Source organism: Mustela nivalis (assembly GCF_964662115.1).
Source record: "Mustela nivalis genome assembly, chromosome: 12".
Lineage (NCBI taxonomy): Eukaryota > Metazoa > Chordata > Mammalia > Carnivora > Mustelidae > Mustela > Mustela nivalis.
The window spans coordinates 72671029-72694740 of NC_139031.1; the positions used below are offsets into that span (position 1 = coordinate 72671029).

The window sequence follows — 23712 nt, forward strand, 5'->3', positions numbered from 1 at the left end:
AGCCAATCAATACATAACTTTACTTTATGTATGCTTCAGTTTAAAAATGCTTTTTTATTTTTTTAAGATTTTATTTTAAATCTCTCTTTAAATGTCTCTGCTGAGCAAAGAGCCGATGAGGGGCTCAATCCCAGAACCCTGAGATCATGACCTGAGCCGAAGGCAGAGGCTTAACCCACTGAGCCACCCAGGCATCCCTAAAAATGCTTTTTTAAATATGTATTAATGGTTCAGTAATGTAGAAATCACAGCCAACATGCTTGAATGAAGTTTACCACATACATGCTTTCCATAAGGCTCATCATAGCCATCTTATGCATAGGAACACAAGGCAGCCGTCTAGCACTATGCTTAGGTTACTTTTAAATCACCAACAAAAATGCAAAACATTCAGCTCTAAACAGACAAGGTAAAGGATCCGTGGTCACAATATAAAAACTAAGTCAAGAAGTTGAAGTATCAGCCTTGCTTGATCTCCCAAACATGTACATGGGCCGACTCAAATCTTTCACCCAAAGGTCTATGAATGACCTCAACAGGGGCATGAGGATTGATTTTAGGGAGGGTTATGCATACATTCTAATGAGTAGGAGAACTCAAGAGTGCAATCTCTAAATAATATGGATCAGCTATACCTGAAAGAAAAGTAGAACCTCACCCTGATTTTCTAGTAAATTCTCAAAACCAATACATAACTAATAAATTTTAAGAACTAATCAAGAATACTTTACTGATGGCACATTAAAGAAACAAGAAAAAATATACAACTTCTTAGAAAATTTAAACCTGATTCTCTTTTCTAATGGCCCAGCACACGGTAACAATCCTTAAGTACTTGCTGAACGAATGGAGTTGAGAAACGGTTTCCTTTGCCAATAGCCAGGCTGGTGGACTAGGAATGCACAACAAAATTGCATTACTTGGATCTCCCCAAAATTTGTAGTTCATGTCTTCAGAAAAAACATGTGAATCAGTTTTACCTTTAGATTATATATTAGAAAGGAATTTTTAAAGTATCTTTACTTATAAAGGAAAAACCTTCAAAAAAACACCTAGGAGATAGAAAGACAAGTTTTGAAAAATATTGTCAGTGTACCTGTTTATGTATTTAAAATGCTTCTTCAATTAATTCTGACTCAGTTGCCAAAGGAACAACTTTTCTGAATCTTTGTTAGTCTGGTTCCTTGTTCTATGTGAACTTTGATAAAATAATATATCATTTTAAAAAATGATGAAAACATTAGGCTAATTCAGATTCATTCACTAGCCACTGACTTAGAAAATGAAGCATTTCCCATATGATCTCTATGCTCTGACATCTGATGATCTTGTGATTCGTACACATCAGTGAGGCCATTTTTACAACTGATTGTATATATCTACAATAAGTTTCCATCCTCTGAACAGAAATTGCTTATTCTTTGTCCCAAGCCCATGTAGGTTGACATTTGGAGGCGTTTTTCTCCTACTCCCCTCCACCTTATTTTTCTCCTCCTGTTACTCTTCCTTCTTTCCAGATTTGAGATTAGTTCTGAAAGTGCATATCCATTTTCAAAATCTTAACTACATTTCTAGTTTAAAAAGAAAAATCTACAAGTCACAGTCAGTAACATCTGAAGTCTATGCAATTAGCTCATTTTAATAAAAACCACTTTCCTTTACTAGATACATATATTATACGGCATCACAACAATTCAGAAAGGTAGGTGGTCCACCCTATAGGTGACAAAAGGGAAACTGGACTAGAAAGACTAAGACACTTGTTCTAGGCCCCACAACTAAGAAGTGGGAGAATGCCCATAGGTTGCCTAAACCACAAATTTAACCATTATGCTATTCTGCTTCTGGATAGACAAAGGATATGGGCATTAAAGGGATGCTTGATCCCAGTGCTTCATTAACATTCCTCCTACTAAAGAGAACATCATGATTTTATCTCCTCTTAACATATTACTTACAAGGTTGTTTAAGTCCTTTAAAATATTAAATATTTAATTAGTCCTATTACAGCATCTCCCTGAGGCAAATAGTTAGCCTGTATAATTGTTATGTTGGTTAAAAAGGAGAGCAAAAGGAAGCTTGAGCATAAATTAACAATAATAAAACAGATCATTACATTTCATGCCTGGAGATTAACATGGATAGCTTGCTTCAAGTAAAACTGTAAGGTGATTATTAAGATTAGTCTTTACAGATGACCTTAGTCATTACACTTTAACTGGGTCTCCATGCAGCGAGAATGACCAGTCAGTCCATTAAATATAAGGTTATCATTGTCATCCATTATCTCTCTGAGTGGCTACCAAAGACTCCTACTTTTGAATCCCCCAGGGATTTTGTTTAAAATGGAGATTTCAGTACTCCGGTGAATTATTTTTCTGCATTTTTAACAAGCATGTCCCAGTGATTCTTGGTAAAACATCAACAAGTTTCTTAGGGTTGTACCCTTATTCAGAATATAAATTTATAAAACATTATTTCTAATTAAATAATAATTAAGAGGGTTTTATTCCCTTACCAGTCTGCAAATACCTTGAGATTTGAGACCATGCTTTCTTTGACAATTATTCCACAATAATAAAGAAACTGGAACAAAACACCCTCAAAGTGTTTAATGCTGAATGACCTTCAACATGGTCAACAAGATTTTTTTTATTTATAAAGTCTGCTTTTAGGGGGAAGAATTATATATAAATAAATACACACACACATACAACTATGTAGCCATCATCTTTAATAATCATCCATAAAAATTCTGGGAAAGATATTTGAGATTTGCTTCTTTCATTACAGGGTTTAAGACTCAGCTATACACTCAGAAAACAGCCTCTTCCATTATCTCATCAGAAGAGGTCTGCAACAGTGAGAGTTTCCACGAAGAAGTGAACAACGCTTTTCACAATGGGATGTCAACATGCCTGGCAACCTAAGCCTCCATGAACCAACAGTACAACATTGTACTACCCCCACCCACTTCGGAAAATTCAAACTTATTGAGATCTAGCACTTGCCAAAAAGCCCACTTCAGATAAACCTAATGCAAAAGGGAGGCTCAGGTCCAAGGGACATATTAAATTGCAGATTTAAATAAGGCTCTCAAACTCTTAGCCCTGTATTTAGCTGTTTGATCATTAAGAAACAATACACTGCCATCATATTATTTTCATTCTCTCCCCAAAATCATTTCACAAAATCGAAATTTTGTGACCTTGGCATTTTTTGAAAACTAACCTAAGAAAGGTATATTTTTAAATGCATTTCTTTTTTTTTTTTTTTGCATTTCATTTTCTTTTCCAAAATATGACATTATATATTATGTTGCCTATGAATTTTCATACAAAGGGATACTTAATATAGTCCTCTTAGTATTCAGTAGCAGGAAATTGTGTTTCTCTCCAGATGAGCATGGATGATCATTTTCATCCTACTTTGAGAACTCAACAGCTTCTTAACACTTCCCTGTTTGACTTCACTGCCCAAAAGATGAGAATTAAATTCAGTTTTCAACTGCAGCAACTAATCATTTCATATGCAAGGCAGAAGCATGTTTCTCCTTATTAAACTTGTTTCTATAATTTTCCCATTTTTCTATGTAAGATAAAGTTTGCTTTTTTAAGTGGAGTTTATCATGGTAAGTCACTTCTAATGGTTTGAAGGAGTGGACAATGAAAAAGCCAAAATTTTTTAAAGAATTAAACAAGCAAAGGTAAGTCTGGAGGGGAATGTGACAATAAAATTACCTGGATACATGGAAAGATCAAGCTGTTTGGAGAGAATCAATTTTTCTTGTTTTATAGCCACAAGGCCATTTTAAGTAACAATAATACCACAAAACAGATCACTAAGAAATGTCACAGAAGCCAGCACGACACATAATCCCTATTAGACTAGCTCAAAGCCAGGTGCAGGAGCAGAACAGCTGAAGGATAATGAACTATAATCTAACTTGTAATTAGGTAAAAATCATAAAGGCCCATAGATGAAAAGCATCACAAGTGAAATTTTTTTTCAGTGTCTTGTATTACACTGGCTGAAACTATTTTTTGAAGAACCATACATCCCTCTTCAAATTTTCATGTGGATAAAAGTCACCTGATTACCTGAAAATGTAGATTCAGGTCCCATTTAAACTGAGGCCCACAATCCTGCATTTTCACACACTCCCAAGGAGATCCAGAAGCAAGCAATCCAAGGCCCACACTGAATCAATCCCTGATTTACCACTTGAAAGCTATTTACCACTTGAAAGCCATGACACTGGCCACATCCTTTAACAGCTCAGACCCTGTGTGGGCATAACAACATCTACCTTGCATAGCCCTTGGAAGGACAAGTGGCAAGTTATAAACCAAGTAAGGGCCCCAGTACATCTTCTTTTAGTGAGAAGACTATCTTTGTTATGACAGATCATCACCCTAGGATTTGGAATGTTATACTTTGTATTTCAGTAGGAAAATACGCAAAATGAAAACCCAGATTCTACCAAATAACTTTTACAAGTGAAAGGCAGATATGTGGGGCGCCTGGGTGGCTTAGTGGGTTAAGCCTCTGCCTTCAGCTCAGGTCATGATCCCAGGGTCCTGGGATGGAGGCCCACATCAGGCTCCCTGAGCCTGCTTCCTCCTCTCTCTCTGCCTGCCTCTCTGACTACTTGTGATCTCTGTCTGTCAAATAAATAAATAAAATATTTAACAAGAAAAAAAAAAGAAAGAAGGGCTCCATATTTGAGAGAAAAGACAGGTAGCAAAGGCAAGAAAGCCAACAGCATTCTCAAATCTAGGATTATTCTACATGACTCTTCAATCCAAGTTCTCACCTTTCCATTCTTAGAGAATGAAGTTGCCAACTTAAAAAGGGGGTTGTCAATTTAAACTCTTCGTGGAGCCAAACAAGATGTAAATCACTATATAAATGAACAGAATTTCTAAAACTGCACAGGACCATATTAATAACTTAGGCAGTTTAATTAAGAAATTTGTTAGGAATGACAAGAAACCTGTTACAAAAAAGCTTTCTAACAGCACGTGTGACCAATTTTTGCTGGCTTTCCAATTGATTTTTGACATGGGGTTATATTCAGGGTCCAGGAAAAAACATTTCTTCCCTGCTTTTGAAAAATCAAACCTTGGTCGGAAGTAGACAGAAACCTTGGAGAGTTTCATTCTAACAAGCAGAAATGGTGGTATTTTGCTATACCTCCACTGTGATGAAATCACTAAAGCTGCACAGCCAGAGGCAAAAGCCTCATGAGACTAATAACACTTTCCCATTTCCAGTTCACATGTAAATGTGAATTCCACTCTCTGAAGAGCACCACCAAAATGGCATTCATTAAGATTAAAGCCACATTACTATAGAAATGGGAAATTTATATGTACGCTTCCTATAAAATGCAAATATTGCCAAAGAATGAGTCTCCACTGAGTTCCCCTTACACGTCTTCCTTCGCAAAGTTAAATCGCACCGGTGAAGCCCTTCATCAAGGCAGAAGGAAAGTCTTTCATAGCAGGTACGTGCTGCTCAGCCCTGCAGGCTGTGGACCATGCGTGTGCCCTCAATGAATGCCCGCTGGTGAAGCAAGCATAAGGCCCTGGTAATGGAGGTGGACAGGAGACGTTTCAGAATTTCCAAGCCTAGAGAAGTGGAGGCGGCTCCAGCAAAGCACGACTTCTGATTGGGCTTGTCTTGCCCTTGAATCAAGTGTCTTCCCTGATTAAGTCCCTTGCAAAATGTGATTTGCAATGGCTTTTCTCCAGGACTGCGAAAATACAAAAACCCAAAAACAAAACAAAAGGTTACATAAAAGGCAGAACATGATAGAGCTCTATTTTTTTCCAGTGAGTTTTCTCAAGGTTGTCCTTTTAACCGGCTATGGATAAACTACAATATTCAAATTAATGATTGATTACTGGGACTGCTCCGGTCTAAGAGAATAAAAAAGAAACAATGTAGATTTGAGAAGGGAGTACAGCATGAAAACAAAATAAGGAATAACAGTAGGAGCTAAAACATAAACAATGCATTATTTTTTTTTAAGATTGTATTTATTTGAGAGAGACAGAGATAGTGAGAGAGAACATGAGTGGGGAGGGAGATGGAGAAGCAGGCTTCCCACTGAGCAGGGAGCCAGACACGGGGCTCAATCCCAGGACCCCCAGATCATGACCTGAGCCAAAGGCAGATGCTTATCCAACTGAGCCACCCAGGTGCCCCACATAGTGCTTTATATATACTCTTAGGATTCTCCCATGAATCCCATAACATGAATGAATCCTGCATCATCCTGATTTCCCATACAAGGAAACTATGGCAAGAAATGGTCAAAGAGCTCCCTGAAGCCCCAAATGCATTCTGATTCCAGACTGCCTGGCTGCCGAGACTCCACTCTTAAAACACGACCCTCTACTGCCTCTTGTTCACTGCAGCATCGCTGGGTGCCTGTCACATATCAGTGCTCAATAAATACATGTGAAATGAATGACAGATTTTACAACCCCTGTGGGCCATCATCTACTACACAGAATGTCCTTGAGACGAAGAGCTGTCTTTCCTCATCTTGTCCTAATTCCCAGCACCTAACATAAGGCCACTCACACAAGGTAGGGGCTCAGAAGCTGTCTTCTGAATGAATGCATACAGACTCAAATAGCTCTAAATACTAGGAACCACAAATACGCAGAATCACATGGTAACATGGAAAAAGTGGGATACAGAAAAAAGAGGATACAGAAAAAGTCTGTATCCTCTCACTTCCACGTGGTGGGCCGGAATACTGAACCCAATGATCAAATTTTTTTTTTTAAGATTTTATTTTTTTATTTGACAGAGAGAGAGATCACAAGTAGGCAGAGAGTCAGGCAGAGAGAGAGGAGGAAGCAGGCTCCCCGCCGCGCAGAGAGCCCAATGCGGGGCTCGATCCCAGGACCCTGGGATCATGACCTGAGCTGAAGGCAGAGGCTTAATCCACTGAGCCACCCAGGTGCCCCCAATGATCAATTTTATTATCTAGTTTCTCCTATATCAAGCTGCTAGTGGATACAGAATAGAAATTCTGAATTCCTCTTTGTAAAATTCACCACCATGTTCATGTTGTAGCAATAGCAGATCCCTGAGGGAGCGCCTGCTTTAAAACCACGATGGCATGATCCTTTCCACCACAACAAAAACAACTAAGGAAATACCTAAATCAAAATTGAATAAAAAATTAGGTACACAGCAGTGCTTCTCAACTCCGTCCAGTAACGTTTAACCTTGGTAAGCAGAGGAAAGTAAATACTTTCTGGCACATAGCTAAAAACAGCCAGCTTTAGGGCAAAACTCAATTAGGGCTCATGTTTTAAGAATTCACCAATTTTCTTTTTTCTTTCTTTCTTTCTTTCTTTTTTTTTTTTTTTGTATTCTGAGGCGTGCTTTTCTTTTACCACAAAAATCACATTATGATTATTTACCATTATGTAAAATGTAAAAGGCCACTTTACCATTATGTAAAATGTAAAAGGCCACCATTCTTATCCCTTAGCATTCAGTACCCTGTGGAATATGGTAGCCCCTTTGAGAAACCAGAGACCACAGCATCTGGTAAAGATTCTCATTTTGAAGGCCAATCATTTAGGGAGATATAAATACAGACCCAAAGGAGTATAATGCAATTAGGATATTTTGGAGTGAGCTATGGCATCTGCACACTTGGCAACTACCTTCTTTTTTTTTTTTTAATATTTTATTTATTTCTTTGACAGAGAGAGAGAGATCACAAGTAGGCAGAGAGGCAGGCAGAGAGAGAGGAGGAAGCAGGCTCCCCACTGAGCAGAGAGCCCGATGTTGGCTCCATCCCAGGACCCTGAGATCATGATCTGAGCCAAAGGCAGAGGCTTAACCCACTGAGCCACCCAGGCGCTCCGGCAGCTACCTTCTTAATAACTATCCCAAATGACCACAAACAGAGGTGCACAAACACGGAAGCCAGTTATGATAAAAATCGCTAATGCTCAGGAATATTTCTGATTCTCCCATGCAACGTGCCAGTCCCCTTCACACAGGCACCATGGCCATGTAATTTGCTGGGTCAATGAAATGTTACTGGAATTCATCTATGTCACCTGCAGGTGAAAGCATTAAGGAGTTAATTTCCCAGGTCCTCTCTTCCTTGCCATGCCATCTAACACGGCCTTAGATCCACATGGTGCTGCTGTGAGGCAATGGCTCCTTCCTCAGCCTGAAAGGCTGAATCGTCACACACAAGCAATTGTCTGGGATAGTCACTTGGATGCACCATGGAATCCGAAGAAAACAAGAAGCTTTGTTGAGTTAAACCACAAAAGTATTGTTACTGTAGATCACTTAACTTGTACCAGCTCTTCCTCTCCCACATGTTGCACTCAAATTCAAACAGACCGAAACCCCTAAATATTAAATAGCCCAACCGTATTTCAGTTTTATTACTCTAGAGCTATATATCAATAATCTAAAAGCAGTGTGGATATTTGTATTCCTTGCCTAACAGTTTTGGTTAAACTGACTCATAAACTGTTCTTAGAAAAAATTTCCAGGACACCTGGGTGGCTCAGATAGTTACGTGTCTGTCTTTGACTAAGGTCCTGATCCCAGAAGCAGTCAGTTAAAACCAGTCCCATTAGTCATAAAGGGAAGCAAGCTATGGCACACTACAAAGTTCTCTACTGACCCATCATCTTGTTGAATATACTTCATTTAACACTCATTTTTACTTTACTACCAGCAAACCATACCACAAAGCAAATACAAACCATCAAATGCAATTTTTTAAATCAGAGTGAATTTTACCGATTTTCAAAATTCTGATGTCTTATTATTTAACAAAACAATTTGACAAATTTGACAAATCAACCTTGTCAATTGCATTAACTTTCTATTTTTCACAAGTTTCCATCCATCTATACTAGGGCTCTTTAACCTTGACACTATCAGTACTGCAGGCTGGATGAGTTCTATTGAGGGAGGGGACAGGCCTGGGCATTAGAAAATATTTATCATCCCTGGCCTCTGCACACCTGATGCCAGTAGCAACTTCCCGGTTGCAACAATCAAAAAAAAAAAAAAAAAAAGGTCTGCAAATACTTCCAAATGGCTCCTGGTCTACAAAATTACCCCCAGTTGAGAACAATTAATGTATTCCAATGGTCCAAAAAAAATAAAATGAGTTCCATTCTATGGCCCCATTGTTGCCTCACTAAAGTGACTCCACAATAGTACATAAAGGTGATATACACAATAACAAGATTTTACCTCCTTTTCTTATTGTGTGAAGACAACACATATTGGGAAGCCTGGGTGGCTCAGTAGGTTAAGCCACTGCCTTTGGCTCAGGTCATGATCCCAGGGTGCTGGGATCGAGTCCCACATTGGGCTCCTTGCTCAGCAGGGAGCCTGTTTCTCTCTCCGCCTCTGCGTGACACTCTGCCTGCTTGTGTGTGTGTACACTCTCTGATAAATAAATAAAATAAAATAAAAAAGACAACACATATTAACTGTTAAAAGTCTAAAAATAGGGGCACCTGGGTGGTTCAGTCAGTTAAGCATCTGCATTTGGCTCAGGTCATGATCCCAGGGTCCAGGGATCGAATCCCACATGGGGGCTCTCTGCTCAATGGGGAGTCTGCCTCTGTGCCCCTCCACTTGATTCATGCACATGTGTGCTCTCTCTCTCTCTCTCTCAAATAAAATCTTAAAAAAAAAAAAAAGCTTAAAAATAAAACTTTGCAAAACTAGCAAAATTACATGTAAAAAAAAAAAAAAAAGTTACATGTAATCCCATCTCAGCCTGTTTACAGACAGATCTCTCCGGATGCATTCACTCAACAGTCACAGAGTGACTGCTTTGTGCTGGGCACTGTACTAAATATCAGACTGCTGAGCCAGACAGAGAGAGTCTGGTCCTCCTTGAGCATACAGCTTTATGGGAGAGAAAGATTAAGCACCTTAAATACCTCTGGCAAACGGGGATAAACATCATGAAGAGAAAGTGCAGCCTCCTAGGATAGTGGTAAATTGGTCTAAGATAGTATCTCAGTGAGACATTTTGGGGAAATGACATTTTAATTGAGAACAGAAGGATATATAATAACAATGGCTAGCATTTGAGTATTGCTTAATACCTGCCAGGCATTTTTCTAAGCTATATAAAACCCACTCATTTAATCCTCCGAACAACCCCATGAGATAAGCATAATTATCATCCCTGTATTAAAGATAAAACACTGTAGGGGCAGGGAGGGGGACACCTGGTTGGCTCAATGGGCTGACAAGTCTGACTCTTAATTTCGGCTTGGGTCCGGATCTCAGTCTCAGGCTTTTGAGATTGAGCCCCGCCTCGTGGAGCCTGGTTAAGAGTCTCTCCCTCCGTCTCCCTCTGCCCCTCCCCTACCTCTCAAAAAAAAAAAAAAAAAAAAAGAGAGAGAGAGAACATGGGTTGGGAGAGATTAAGTACCTTGCCCCAGCTCACAAAGCTAGTATGTGGAAGAAAGAGAATTTGAACGTGGTCTGTGTCCCTAATGACTAGGACAAAATCTTAGCACCAACACCCCCAAAGTGAGCCAGGCAGGAGGAAGAGGGCTTCTGGCCAAGGTGGCTGTGTGGTATTATTTGCCTAGTCGAGGAGGAGTGACCTTCCAGACACCAAAGAAAGAATACTGAAATCCCCCTCATTATATATTTATGGTAGTTTCCTAGTTAAATGCAGCCTCCTTAAATCCTTTCTTGGGAGGAGATGGGGCATAAATTATTTATAAATTAATTAATTATGATGGGAATTAAGCAACAGAACAGTCTAAAACTGAAATTGAAAAGAGGTGGAAAGTTCCAAAAGGCTGAATTCACAACAGCAACTCACTCTAATACATATTTTTGATTAGTCAGGAGGTTTAACAGAATTTCTAGGCTAATAAATTAATATGTTCTGAGCTAAAATAAATGCTTTCATTTAGTTCCTATAAATTGCATGTTTGCAAGAAGCTGAAGTGAACCCTCTAACTAAAATTATTTCCAACAACTTAAATGATTTAAGTCATATATGTGATGAAGACACAGTTACTCTTACAAATCTAAGAATGGTTCAGGATGATAAAAAGGATTCAAATTCTACTGAATACATTCTTTTTATTGCTGTTATTATTTGAGGTACAGTTGGTTTAGTTTCTGCATGACCATATTATATGTGAATTCTACATGTTACTAGGTAGAATAATAAAAATAACTTCTTTACTTTTTAACTCACTTCCAGTAAGAATGATACTTCTTTCTTTTTTTTTTTTCTTTAAGATTTTATTTATTTATCAGAGAGAGAATGAGCACAGGCAGACAGAATGGCAGGCAGAGGCAGAGGGAGAAGCAGGCTCCCTGCTGAGCAAGGAGCCCTATGTGGGACTCGATCCGAGGACACTGGGAATATGACCTGAGCCGAAGGCAGCTGCTTAACCAACTGAGCCACCCAGGCGTCCCAAGAATGATACTTCTTTCCAGAATTTACAATATATATAATTACCTGTCGGTTAGAACACTAGACTAATAAAGCTATGTTTATGGATTTCATCCACATGTTATTTTGCTCACTGAACATCACCTGCTTTGGGTAAATCAACATTATCTATTATCAGATTTGGAAATTTCATATATGAGGCACCTTATGGGTACTAAAATCTCAGAGAATGAGCTACTCCTATTAATTGTATTTTCTAGATAGTTGTGACTTATCTAGAAAAGCCTTACCATCTTATCCTTAGAGTTGAAAACATTTACAGAATATACTGTTAGATGTTCTTGCCTTAATGAACAATATTTTAATCTTTGAGTGAGGATGGATAATACAAAGGATGATCACATGGAAATTAAAAAATGTTTCTACAATACTGCAAATGGAAGTGACAGCACAAAATTGAGCTGAATGTGCACTCATCTCCGGGCATAGCCTAACAATTGCTTCTGAAAAAAATGCTAATGTTGATTCCTTCTATTACCACTTATCATTATGAAAAAATGATTTACAAAAAGAAAATGAGCTTGATTCTTGCTAGTGTTACTGCATGATGAATAACTGAGGATGATAAAAACCAATATGATATTTTAATTCCCATATTTTTATTTCCCACCACAAAGAAAAGTAATCTTTCTTTTCTGTAACTATTATTAAATGTAATTCTCAGCTATTTTGAAAATCATACAACAATCTCTACCATAATTCTGATATCATTCTGATTTCACTTAAGCATATTATTGCTTATTTATCAGACAATTAAGAAGAAGCAATATACTAGGTTAAAGAGTGGTGTATGTGTATGCATTTGTATTTTTTTTTTAAGATTTTATTTATTTATTTGAAAGACAGAGATCACAAGTAGACAGAGAAGCAGGCAGAGAGAGAGGAGGAAGCAGGCTCACCGCTGAGCAGAGAGCCCAATGCTGGGCTCGATCCCAGGACCCCGGGATCATGACCTGAACCCAAGGCAGAGGCTTTAACCCACTGAGTCACCCAGGCGCCCCTGCATTTATATTTTTAAACTAACTCACATGTACCATCTAAACTCAAGTCTTAATGGGATTTTTGATACAACTGACTCTTGCTTTACCCTTCTGAGTTGTTTTTTTTTTTTTTTTTTTAAGGAAAAGTTATTAAATAATGTTGAAACTAAAAAAACAAGGATGCTTGGATGGCTCAGTCGGTTAAGCGGCTGCCTTTGGCTCAGATCATGATCCCAGGGTCCTCAGACAGGATCTCCCCCATCAGGCTCCTTGTTCAGAGGGGATCCTGTTTCCCCCTCCCCCCGCTCCCCCACGTGTGCTTGTGCATGCTCTGTGTCAAATAAATAAAATCTTGAAAAAAAAAAAAAAGAAACTAACAAAAAATTTTAGTTCTCTTGTTTCTATTGTGTGTTAGAACCATCTCCTACCTACATCTTACAAAAGTCACCATATAACTCAGGGCAGCGCCATGTTTATAATTACCCCTTAAATCCATGAAGTTGAATGCAGGCAATTTTAGAGTCCTTACCCCAATAATTCTCAAAGTCTAGCCCCAGGTCAGCAGCATCAGCCCTCGCTGAGAATTTGTTAGAAATGCACATTTTCAGGCCCCATCCTAAACCTACAAACTCAGAAACTCTGGAAATGGGGACCTAACAATTGTTTAAGCCCTTTGGGTAATTCTGTTGCACACTCAAGTTTGAAAGCCATCTGGGTCTACGGCCATACCACCCTGAACGCGCCCGATCTCGTCTGAAAGCCATCTGGTTTTCTCAAGATCCATAAGGAATGGAGATCGGGATATTATCCAGACTACCCTCTCTTATGATATGAATTTCACCAAATAACTCTGACACAATTCAGTCATTCTCCCTCAGGTATCTTCCCCCCAACTACCTCCATGTGGATGCTTCTGCCAGAACCACAAGATGAGGATTAGCATTGCTACTGGTGCTGCCAACTAGTGAAACTTGCCTGATTTTTTACCAGATTTTTAAAGTATGACAAAATCATATGTGTATTATTGTCATTTACATTGCTTCAGGCAAATAATATTGACATTACTAGAAGAATAAATTTTCATCAATAAATTTCAATATACTTTTTTTTTAAGATTTTATTTATTTATTTATTTGACAGAGAGAGGTCACAAGTAGGTAGAGAGGCAGGCAGAGAGAGAGAGAGAGGGAAGCAGGCTCCCTGCTGAGCAGAGAGCCCAACTCGGGACTCGATCCCAGGACCCTGAGATTATGACCTGAGCCGAAGGCAGCAGCTTAACCCACTGAGCCACCCAGGTGCTCTTCAATGTACTTTAATAAATGGAACTGATTTTCCCAACAAAACTGAGAAAGGGCATAATGCTCTTTGTATAAACTTAGAAATTGAGTCAGAAAAGGTTTTTTGACAGGTTGCCATTTCAGCAAGTGACAAAAACTCTGGGTTATAAAGCCAACCAGCTAAATGGTTTCCTTTCTTAAGAGCTCTCCACTTGTGAGCTGAAAGGAAGCATGGGATGGAGGGGGAGGTAAAAAGACAGGATTCCAGGCCCACAGAGAAGGGGAGGCATGAAATCCAAGAGATTCAGGAACTTGAATATCATCTGTTAATGGTGGGGGATAAATTATGAGAAGGGATCAACCAACCTACAAGGCCAGAAGTCAGCAGGGACTCATCAGGAAGGAAGAAGTGAGGCCTTGTTCCAAAAGGTGGTCAAAATTTATTTTAAGATTTTTTTTAAAAGATTTTATTTATGTATTTGACAGACAGAAATCACAAGTAGGCAGAGAGGCTGGCGGAGAGAAAGGGGGAAGCTGAATCCATGCTGAGCAGAGAGCCCAATGCAGGGGGCTTGATCCCAGGACCCTGAGATCATGACCTGAGCCAAAAGGCAGAGGCTTTAACCCACTGAGCCACCCAGGCGCCCCATCATTATAAGATCTTAAGACAATGAAATGATCAATCGAGCATTATAGTACAATCACTTTGCCCACAAAGGAAGAGAAGAACAAATTCTAAGGAGAAAATACTCAAGAGCAACTGCCGTCAGGAGAAAGGTGATAAGAACCAAAGCCACAAAGCACTGTCAGTGGGAACAGAGAGGAGAAAATGAGTCCAAGGGTTACAAAGATGGAGGCAGAAGAACTAAGCCTTCTGCTAGAGAACTCTATGTAGGAAGCAACAACCAGATGCCCATAACCTTCTCTCAGGAGTCCCTGCACTGAAAAAACTGCTTAAAATCTTTTTTTAAATGTCACTCACCCCGCAATTACACTCATATATAAATATATGCTTGAAGGGAAAGGGGATACCCTCTGTCAAACACAACCAGATTTTGAAGCCCAGTTTTGACTCAACTAGAGAAACAAACCACGCCCCTCCCCCAACACACACACATGCACACAGGCCAGATTAGAATATGGCCTTAAAACTGAGTTGGGCAAGGTGTCTGTCTACACCACAGTCTGGGCATTCTCTTTCCTCCTGAGCCTCCCTGGTCCCTCACCTAACCAGTCCTTATGTGGTCTACTGGACTTGCTTCTCAGCTGGCTCTGCCTGCCACGTCAAACACTGATTTTGATTACTTCCCGTTTAACTTTTAAAAATGCCATGATAACTTCAAAGAAAAGAACCCACAGTGGCCATAATTTTTTAAATCCCTTTTCCTTTCAACTGCCTCTACTCCAAATTATGCCCTCCATTTCTTCCTCTCTTCCACCTTTTCATTCCTAGCTAGCTCTCTGGAACTTCCATGGGTGGGAATGGGGACAGTTTCACTGTGTTATTACTGTTGTGCTCTCTGATTTTTGAGTACTATTTGGGCAGCACTCATGGTTGGTTGCCAAGGCCTGGTTACCATGGTAACATCGCCAGATAACATTAGTTAAAAAAAAAAAAAAAAGGCAGCAAATTAAAAGCTTGTTTTACATGAAATAGTGAGCAAAATAAGTAAAGCCCAGTCAAGAGTCAGATTATTACTATGTCATTCCCCATTGCTGGACACACAATTTTTTTTTTTTTTTTAAAGCAGCCATTCTCCAGGGGGAGCATTAAAGATAAATAAGCTGCTTGTTTTCTTTTGATTTCCCTCCCATATATTTTTCAGCATGGAAAGTTCCTGATTTTTCGGCAGTTGCCTTTGGTGTGGGAGGAACTATGTTCGTTCCCCCATTATACTGTCAGAGAAACAACAAGATCTCTGAGCATTCCACTGGGTCAAGGTGGAATTCTGCGAGTCTTGAACCACTTGAAGAAATCTGTTCAGCCCTTCACTTTTGTACCTACTCTCTCAAGAACTTACAGACAGAAATGCCACTACGGCAAAACCCCAACAAGGGAGAATAAAACTAATGAACACGTCAGTCCCCTGGCAGCTGATACTAATAGCCCAGCTTAAGCAAAACTAATTCCTTAACTTGAAATTGGTTTATTGTGTGAATTATGGTATTATATAATGTAATATTTAGCTGTCCTGTTTAATAAGAATTGTTCCTACTCTTGGCAAGTAAAAAAGTTTCCTAATTAAATTATGCAATTTCCAGGCCTTTCAATTTCTTATGTGCCAAGGTTCTAGAAAACCTGGCTTAAAATATAAATAAATAAATAAGAAACTATTGCATTTTCTACCAGTAGATATTCCATGGTAATCTGAACTTTTTTTTTGCTTTTGCCTTTTAAACTACATATCTTTTGAATGCACACGTGGACTGCTCCTGCATTTTCATAACGTCTGAATTCTGAAATTCTAAGCAGCAATCAGAGCTGCAGGAGCTGACCTACTGCAATTTTACCACCATGGCAAAATCAGCCCCTTTATTCTAAGCTACATTATTTTCAAAGACAGTCTCAGCAGTATGCTTTTTTTATGACTCCAGTTTATGCAACTTTTCCTTAGGACCTTAGCTCTTCCATATATCTGAGATTCCTAAATGCAGTGAGCTATCAAGTCATAGCATTATTTTCTTTCTCATCAGTAAATTATGAGTACAGAATACCTACGAGTAAATTGGGGCCACAGAGACATGTCGGGCCTGTATCCTCTATATTTTCGTTCAGAAGTTATGAAAATGTCAGAGCGGACACTTGGACATTGAAGCGTGTGTACATTCAAAAGGGGGGAAGAGGGAAAAATCATCGCCGAACTGGGGTTCTTCGTGTGCGAAGGGCAAGGAATCCTGATGGGCATTGCAGGCCAGGAGCTCTACATAGTGCCATGGCTGAAATTAATAGTAAGCAATCTCTAAGCAAAACCTCCAAATGTAATGAATTCAAAAGAGGAAAACCAGACTGCACGCATTCCTTTACTCATTGCCAGAAAACCAGTGTCTTATAAATCACGGAGATGTCCAATGAGAACACAAGTGGCATTTTTCTACTTGCAGAAAAATCAAAGATGGCCATGAGAAAGGGAAGAGAAGGGGGCTTCTCCATCAAGGGGTATAGGACTGGGCAGGACTATTCAGGTCGGAGACAAAAACGTCATCCTTTGAGTAATTATGTACCATCATATGTACGGTTCTGATGCATGCCAATACAATTTCTGTATATTCTGGGAGACTTCTGCATCTTTATATTTGTCCTCAACTAAGCATTTAATAGGAAGTGTCAGTAGATCCTGGGAGTATGAGCAATTCCCCTGCATGGAGGATTCTAGAGAACAGTGAAGAGTATAAAGGAATTTCATTTAGCGCCTTCTACCATACAGCTCCTCACCTGCCACATACAGAACTCTCCCAGGATTTGTAATTTCTGGAACACCAAGAAGAGCTTCAAGGGAAAGGAGTTACTCATCAAACAGATGAAATAAACATTCATTCAACCCCGTAGTGTGAGAGCTGAGCATTCCACTACTGCAAGTAACTCAACATGTCAAAATTTCCAAGGCAACTTGTAAAATCCAATTTCAACTTTCAGCAACATGTAGTTGACAATGCTTGTCACCTAGATGGCCTACAGATGTGTTTTAAGGATAAAAAAAAGACCCTGAATTTAATTTACATTTTTTTTTTCCTCTAAAAACAAGAGAGCTCCTTCTGAAGTTCACAGAAAATACGACACTGAAAAAGAGAACACTTTTTCAGATGCAGACAAATGTGAATCATATTAGCAAACCAAAGGAATCATTGATCTGTTTCAGTTAAAATACCTGTCTTGGCTTCAATTATGTAGCACATACATAACTGGTTCAAATTTTCAAAATAGTGATTCAAATAAATGCTTCAGTTACCTACTATCATTTATTGTCCATTTACCCTAAAAGATTGGGAAGAGCTTTAAAACTAATAGAGCTATCTGTTAACTGTTCGTGGAAAAAAAAAATGTTAACAATAGGAGGATCTGTTTTAGTTTCAGACTTTCGTTGCCACACTTAAATACAGAAATTAAGAAAAGCATTTGCCAATTACTCTTCTGCCATATATGCATTTGTGTTCTTTTGCTTATCACTTTAAACCAAAATATTTTATCACCTATCCTTCCAGTGAAAGGAATAAAAAGGCTATTTACTTTATATTGGTGACTTAAATGACTCTCTAATTCCAGAACAGATTGGGAAGTCCAAAAACCAGCTGAGTTAGTTTTCATTTAGATGACTGGATTTACTGTATATGAAGTTTTGGGTTCACATGCATTTCAGTAAAATCACTGATAAATAAGCTAAACACACACTAAGATGCTAGAACAAATACTGGTGGGTTACCTACACAAAGGTTACTTTCACTAAAGCAAGACAATCCAAAATTGACTTTAAATAACCATGTATTAATTGAGCACATATTTTACATGATAGTCTAACACAACGTATACTGAAGTTTATTTCTAATTCAAAACCCATTCTGGAGGAGGGCAATTGATGATTAGCCTTGAACAAATACACAATTAAATAGACTAAATGCTTATAATTAGTTCCATGACCTCTCTTCAATTAGAAGACGTTACTGTATTTCATAAAAGTATCTCTCCTCCCTTAAATACTGTGATACTTTTGAGAAATTGTGCTGTCATATTGAAATTAAAGGTCTGTAAGCAAACAATGCTTTTTTAAATATTACAAAATGAAGACTTTCCTTCCATATTTGCGGTATCAGTTATGTGTATGTTTGCATTAAAGAACAAAAACTGAGCAGAATAAATTTTCAGAATTGACCAATTAAGTGATACATCTGTCCAGACATGGAAACAAATTGTTGAAAACAGTGTTATTTACTACAAAAACTGCATGACTCATTTTGCAGTCCCTGTGTTTGGGGAACAAAGGGGAAAAAGGGATGTATTAATTATACATGATGAATGACTTGACACTTCCTGAGTGTTAGGATGAAGATGAAGTTTTGAAAACTTTACCTATGGGGTGGTTTCATGCTTCAGATAAATATGTTTCTTCATATTTTTACATTTTAAAGACTTTTAATAAAGATAACAGAAGCACATTATAAATTTTGGCTTATAGAAATACACACACTCACACACAATTAGTTACATTCAGTTGTTTTCAACATCCAAAGAGTCAACACCCAAATTTCTCTAAGAAGGATGGTTGGCCCCATTTATTCATGTGTTTATGATAACCTAATGATTCTATTTCTCCCGTATGTTCTAGATGGTAGCTTGAACCTTGCTGGTATTTAATATCTCATTCAAAATATGAATAACATACTGTAATAATAGGGACATGTACAGTAAATTATGATTACCTATAAGAGAGGGGATGGCAAAAAAAAAAAAACCACAAACAACTCACATTTGAAAATGTCATTATCCCAAAAGACTATTTCCCAAGCATTGTATCAATGTTGACCTTTATCTTAAGATTGCACTTTTATAAGACAATTAAACCTATTCATATATCTGCTACTTCCAAGACTATAAATTCAAACTATCCCAGAGTTCTGTCCATAATCACATATAAAAGTTTTCATACAATTAACTCAGGAGACCTAAAACCCCCACATCCTAACCAATACCCTTCTTCCTCCTTCCAGTTGAATTTTAAAAGTAAAATTTTTATCTTTCCTAAAGGTCTTATCTCAGAGTTCAAAGAGTACACTGTAAACGTAGTAATGGACGTCCCCAACACAGAGACACAGCAACTGACAAAGAAAAAGTGGTCTTTCTGAGCCATCATGGATACCACAGATTGCCCCCTATATCCTTGTAATTTCCTGATCAAGTGGATTATAATATACAGGGTCCAACTGCCTACATTTTTTTTTTAAGATTTTATTTTTTATTTATTTGACATGTCACAAGTAGGCAGAGAGGCAGGCAGAGAGAGGGGGGGGAAGCAGGTTCCCTGTTGAGCAGAGACACCCCCACCCCGCCCCATGCAGTGCTCCATCCCAGGACCCTGGGACGATGACCTGAGCCAAAGGCAGAGGCTTAACCCACTGAACCACCCAGGCACCCCCCAACTGCCTACATTTTTACCTGGAGAGACTGTTCTGGGTTATGTAACACTGCCATAATCTTGAAATTTTTATCTTTCCTAAAGGTCTTATCTCAGAGTTCCTGGGATGGAGCACTGCATGGGGCGGGGTGGGGGTGTCTCTGCTCAACAGGGAACCTGCTTCCCCCGCCCCTCTCTGCCTGCCTCTCTGCCTACTTGTGACCTGTCAAATAAATCTTGAAAAAAAGTATGAACTTGAGTTTTCTTCCTATTTCTTCCCTCACCTCAGCACCTTACCTTCACAATTCATTACCAACCACCACAGTTCTCAAAGAGAATGACTCCAGGAAAACAGCAGGCTAACCATATACCAGGTGTGTGAGCAATGTAATCACCTCTTTTGTCTTTGCACACCTCTCCTCCATGAACATCATAGAGCAGGCACCATGTTTGACTCTATTTCGTATCGAATACTATGCAGCACAGTGCCTGGCATGTAATAGGCACAAAATAACTGCAATTTGAATGAATGAACTGAAGCCACTATTTGAAGTAGTATCTACTGAAGCCCATGTAATATTTCCAGAAGTTTCAAAACCAAAGTACACTAAGTACATAAGGGACTATTTCCCTTATGGGTAATTTGCCAAAGAGCACTGAGAAGCCCTCACTGGGTTGGGCAACAAGTACAACTTTTGCTTCACACAGAGTGGTGGTCCCTGCTTCAGGTCCATGGGGAACCCCCACCTTTTCATCTTGGAGGTGGGGAGGGAGAGATGCCGGCCAGCTTAACAGTGCAGCACAAAGAGGAAAAAGATGGACAAGCAGCCAGCCAAGCATGGCTGCCCTGGAAGGCAGATCTGTGAGACAAAACATTCCTGTCCTAGAAAGGCTCCCCAACCCCCCAAAGATGCCTGCTAACTCGGCCATATGGGGGATGAGCACAGAAGAAAGCCCACGTTTCCAAACCCCTTCACTCCCCAGGGCATGGAGAACAGGGTGTAAGTTAAATACTGGCATTTAGATCTGTTGCTGTTTCTAAGTAAAAACCAATTTTTTTTCCCATTCATTTTCAAGTAGCTATATTTGTGGGTATCTAGGAAAGTATTTACAGCTCTACCTCTTTTGTTTCCTAATATCACTATGCATGTGCTTCCCAAGTAATTTATGGGTGAAATTTCACTGGAAATGAAAAAAATTAGGCCAAAATATAGAAATGAGGCAAGTGGGATTTAAATAAAGATTTGCCCCTCACCCGTTGCTGCAATTATACGGGTTTAACTTGTCATGTTCTTCCCAAGAGGCCTCCATTTACATAACTATAACACCTTTTCTTTCAATTTGTTCCAGAAAAATTATTCAAAATATCACTTTCTGTGACTTCCCTGTGATTCCTGTGGTAGGTACTTCTTTAGGGCAAAGTTCGCTAGAATCTGATATCATAAGGCTCGGGCCAGGTATCAGGGAAAGCACACCCCGCTTCCCTCTCCTCTTTGAAACCCTACTGTTGACAAGATCGTTTGTGCTCATTTTTAAGAAAGTACCAGAATTCTCCTACTGAGAAGTTACGTCAGAGCCATGTGCTTCTATGTGCCCCTGAGTTTCCCATCTGTCAGAACTTTGTGACCACCAGCCCCTCCCCCAACGCATTTTGTCTGGGAGAAAGGAAGATCAGACCCATTCTATCATATAAACAGAACGTATGAGAAGTTGTTAGGATGCCTGGCCACTGCCCCAGAGTCCAGGAACATGACATGCTCCTATGACGTGTGTTGTTCAACCTGAATAAACCAATCGAATTTGCATTAGTGTCTCAGGCTCGCATTCTGCCGATTAGGGAGCACTCACTTACTCGGTGTCAAGCTCGGTGCCCAGGGCTTTACCTCATTGGCGCCTCGCACCTCTACAACCGCCTGACGACACAGGCGCCGGGATTCCGCCCACACTACAAACCGAAGCTCAGAGAGTGTACCTACCTTACCCAAGGACACACAGCAAGTGTGGGAGCAGGCATGCGGATCCAGACCACTCCGAGTTCTGAATCTGAACCTTATCCGCTCTGCTCTCTGGCCTCCTTCTGAATGAAGGTCTCTTCACGGGCAAGAAAAAGTCATTGCTTTTAAAATACTGCAAGGCCAATCTCCCGAGAAGGTTTTTCTTTGTCAAGATTGATGTGCCATATTACACATCCTGCCCTCCTATATTTAAGTAACCATTTTTAAGGAGTACACATTGGCCTGAAAGGATAAATTAGGCATGTAGGTGGAGCGCATAAATAATCACTTGGGCGAATGGGTGTGTGTTGCCGCCTTAACTCAGAGCGCGCGGGTCAAACGTGCAAGGCGGGGAGGCTACTTCCGCCGGCGGGACCGCGGCCGTCCCAGAGCGGTGCTCTTCCGCCACCTAGAGGCTCTGCGGCCCGCGATGCCACGTCGGCCCGCCGCCAGGCTGACGGAGCTCCGAAATGCACCCTCGTGCCTCTTTGAGACTACCCTCTTCCGAGATTTGGGTCTTCTTTCCTCCCCCTCCTTTAAAAAGAAAATTGCTTTCTTCAGAAGTCTTCAAGCTTCACAATAACAAAGGCCAATTGTGCTAAATAAAATATGATGTTGTTTTTGCATGATAATGAATTTGAGAACAGCAATCATGGGAAAACTATCTCATTAAAGAGCTCGGTGGTTGGCATACGAATATGTGCGCTACTTTCTATACAAAGTGATCAATTAGGAGAGGGTGCGAGCAGTGTGATTCATTCCTCTTTGAATTCATCCAATATTTGCATGTTCACTGTATAAGTTGCTGGATGTTTTCAAATAGCGGTAAGAAATACATATTTCTCAAAAACCCATAAGTAATTAAAAAGTAAGCAAACAACACCTAATTTCCTAAACTTTGCCTTACCTGAAAAGATCAGAGGAAAAGTTGCTAGTTGCTATTTTATCGGATCGTGCATTATAACAATGATAATGAAAAAAACAACTAACACTTATTGGGTCTTACTGTGTTGAGATAGTTTTATATATTCATACATGATTCCTAACCTCACAGCAATTTGACAGTTATTAGCATCATCATCGGAGAAATAAGCTGAAACTCAGATAAATATAAGGATGGCGAGTTACAACTGGCAATTGATGAAACTGGTATTTAAAACATGACTCCAAAAACACACTCTTTTCCACTAAATCATGTTAATTTGAAAATAATAGTGATATTCATTATTTATCCAGAGTGACAAGTGATAAGTTAGTATCATTAATCTAAATATTTTACACTAAAGATAACTAATAAAATTATTTGACTTATTCAAAATCTGATTGAAAGTCATTGAAATAGGATAAGTTTTTAAACCAAGTTTATAATTTTCTATTTTTTTAATTCCATTCAGATTAACATAGAGTGTTATATTAGTTTCAGGTGTATAATAGAGTGACTTAACAATTCCACATATCACTCACTGCTTATCACAAGTGCCCTCCTTAATTCCCATCACCTATTTCACCCACTCCCCACCCTACCTCTCCTCTAGTAACCATCAGTGTGATCTCTACAGTTAACAGTGTGGTTTTTCTTTTTTCTGTGTTCGTTTGTTTTGTTTCTTAAATTCTGCTTATAAGTGAAATCACATCACATTTATCTTTCTCTGAGTTTTTTCAAAACTGAGTTTACAATTTGACCTGCTGCCATGGCACAAGAAATTGCTTAACCTAAAGGATAACCCAGGGTCATTGTAATAGAAATCAGAAGAGGAGTTGGAGAACGCACCTGTACGAGTGCCTTGGTAAAATGAGATTGTGTGATGTCCATAAGCATCTTTCAAAAACAAATCACTGCTTCCA

The 23712-nt window shown here is 39.2% G+C and overlaps 1 protein-coding gene across 2 annotated transcripts in view; it reads right to left on the reverse strand.

The window, feature by feature from the left end:
- Nucleotides 1-23712, reverse strand: part of LOC309844936 (uncharacterized protein) — a 422422-nt gene that overhangs the window by 359611 nt on the left and 39099 nt on the right. Inside the window, exon 4 of one of the 2 annotated variants that reach the window (XM_082692368.1) lies at nucleotides 4868-5758. The exons of the other annotated variant lie outside the window; for it this stretch is intronic. Within the exon in view, the coding sequence (XP_082548494.1) occupies nucleotides 5697-5758 (62 nt within the window). The 3' untranslated portion in view covers nucleotides 4868-5696. Of the gene's footprint in view, nucleotides 1-4867; nucleotides 5759-23712 lie in introns of those variants that run through there. 2 annotated transcript variants of the gene reach the window in all.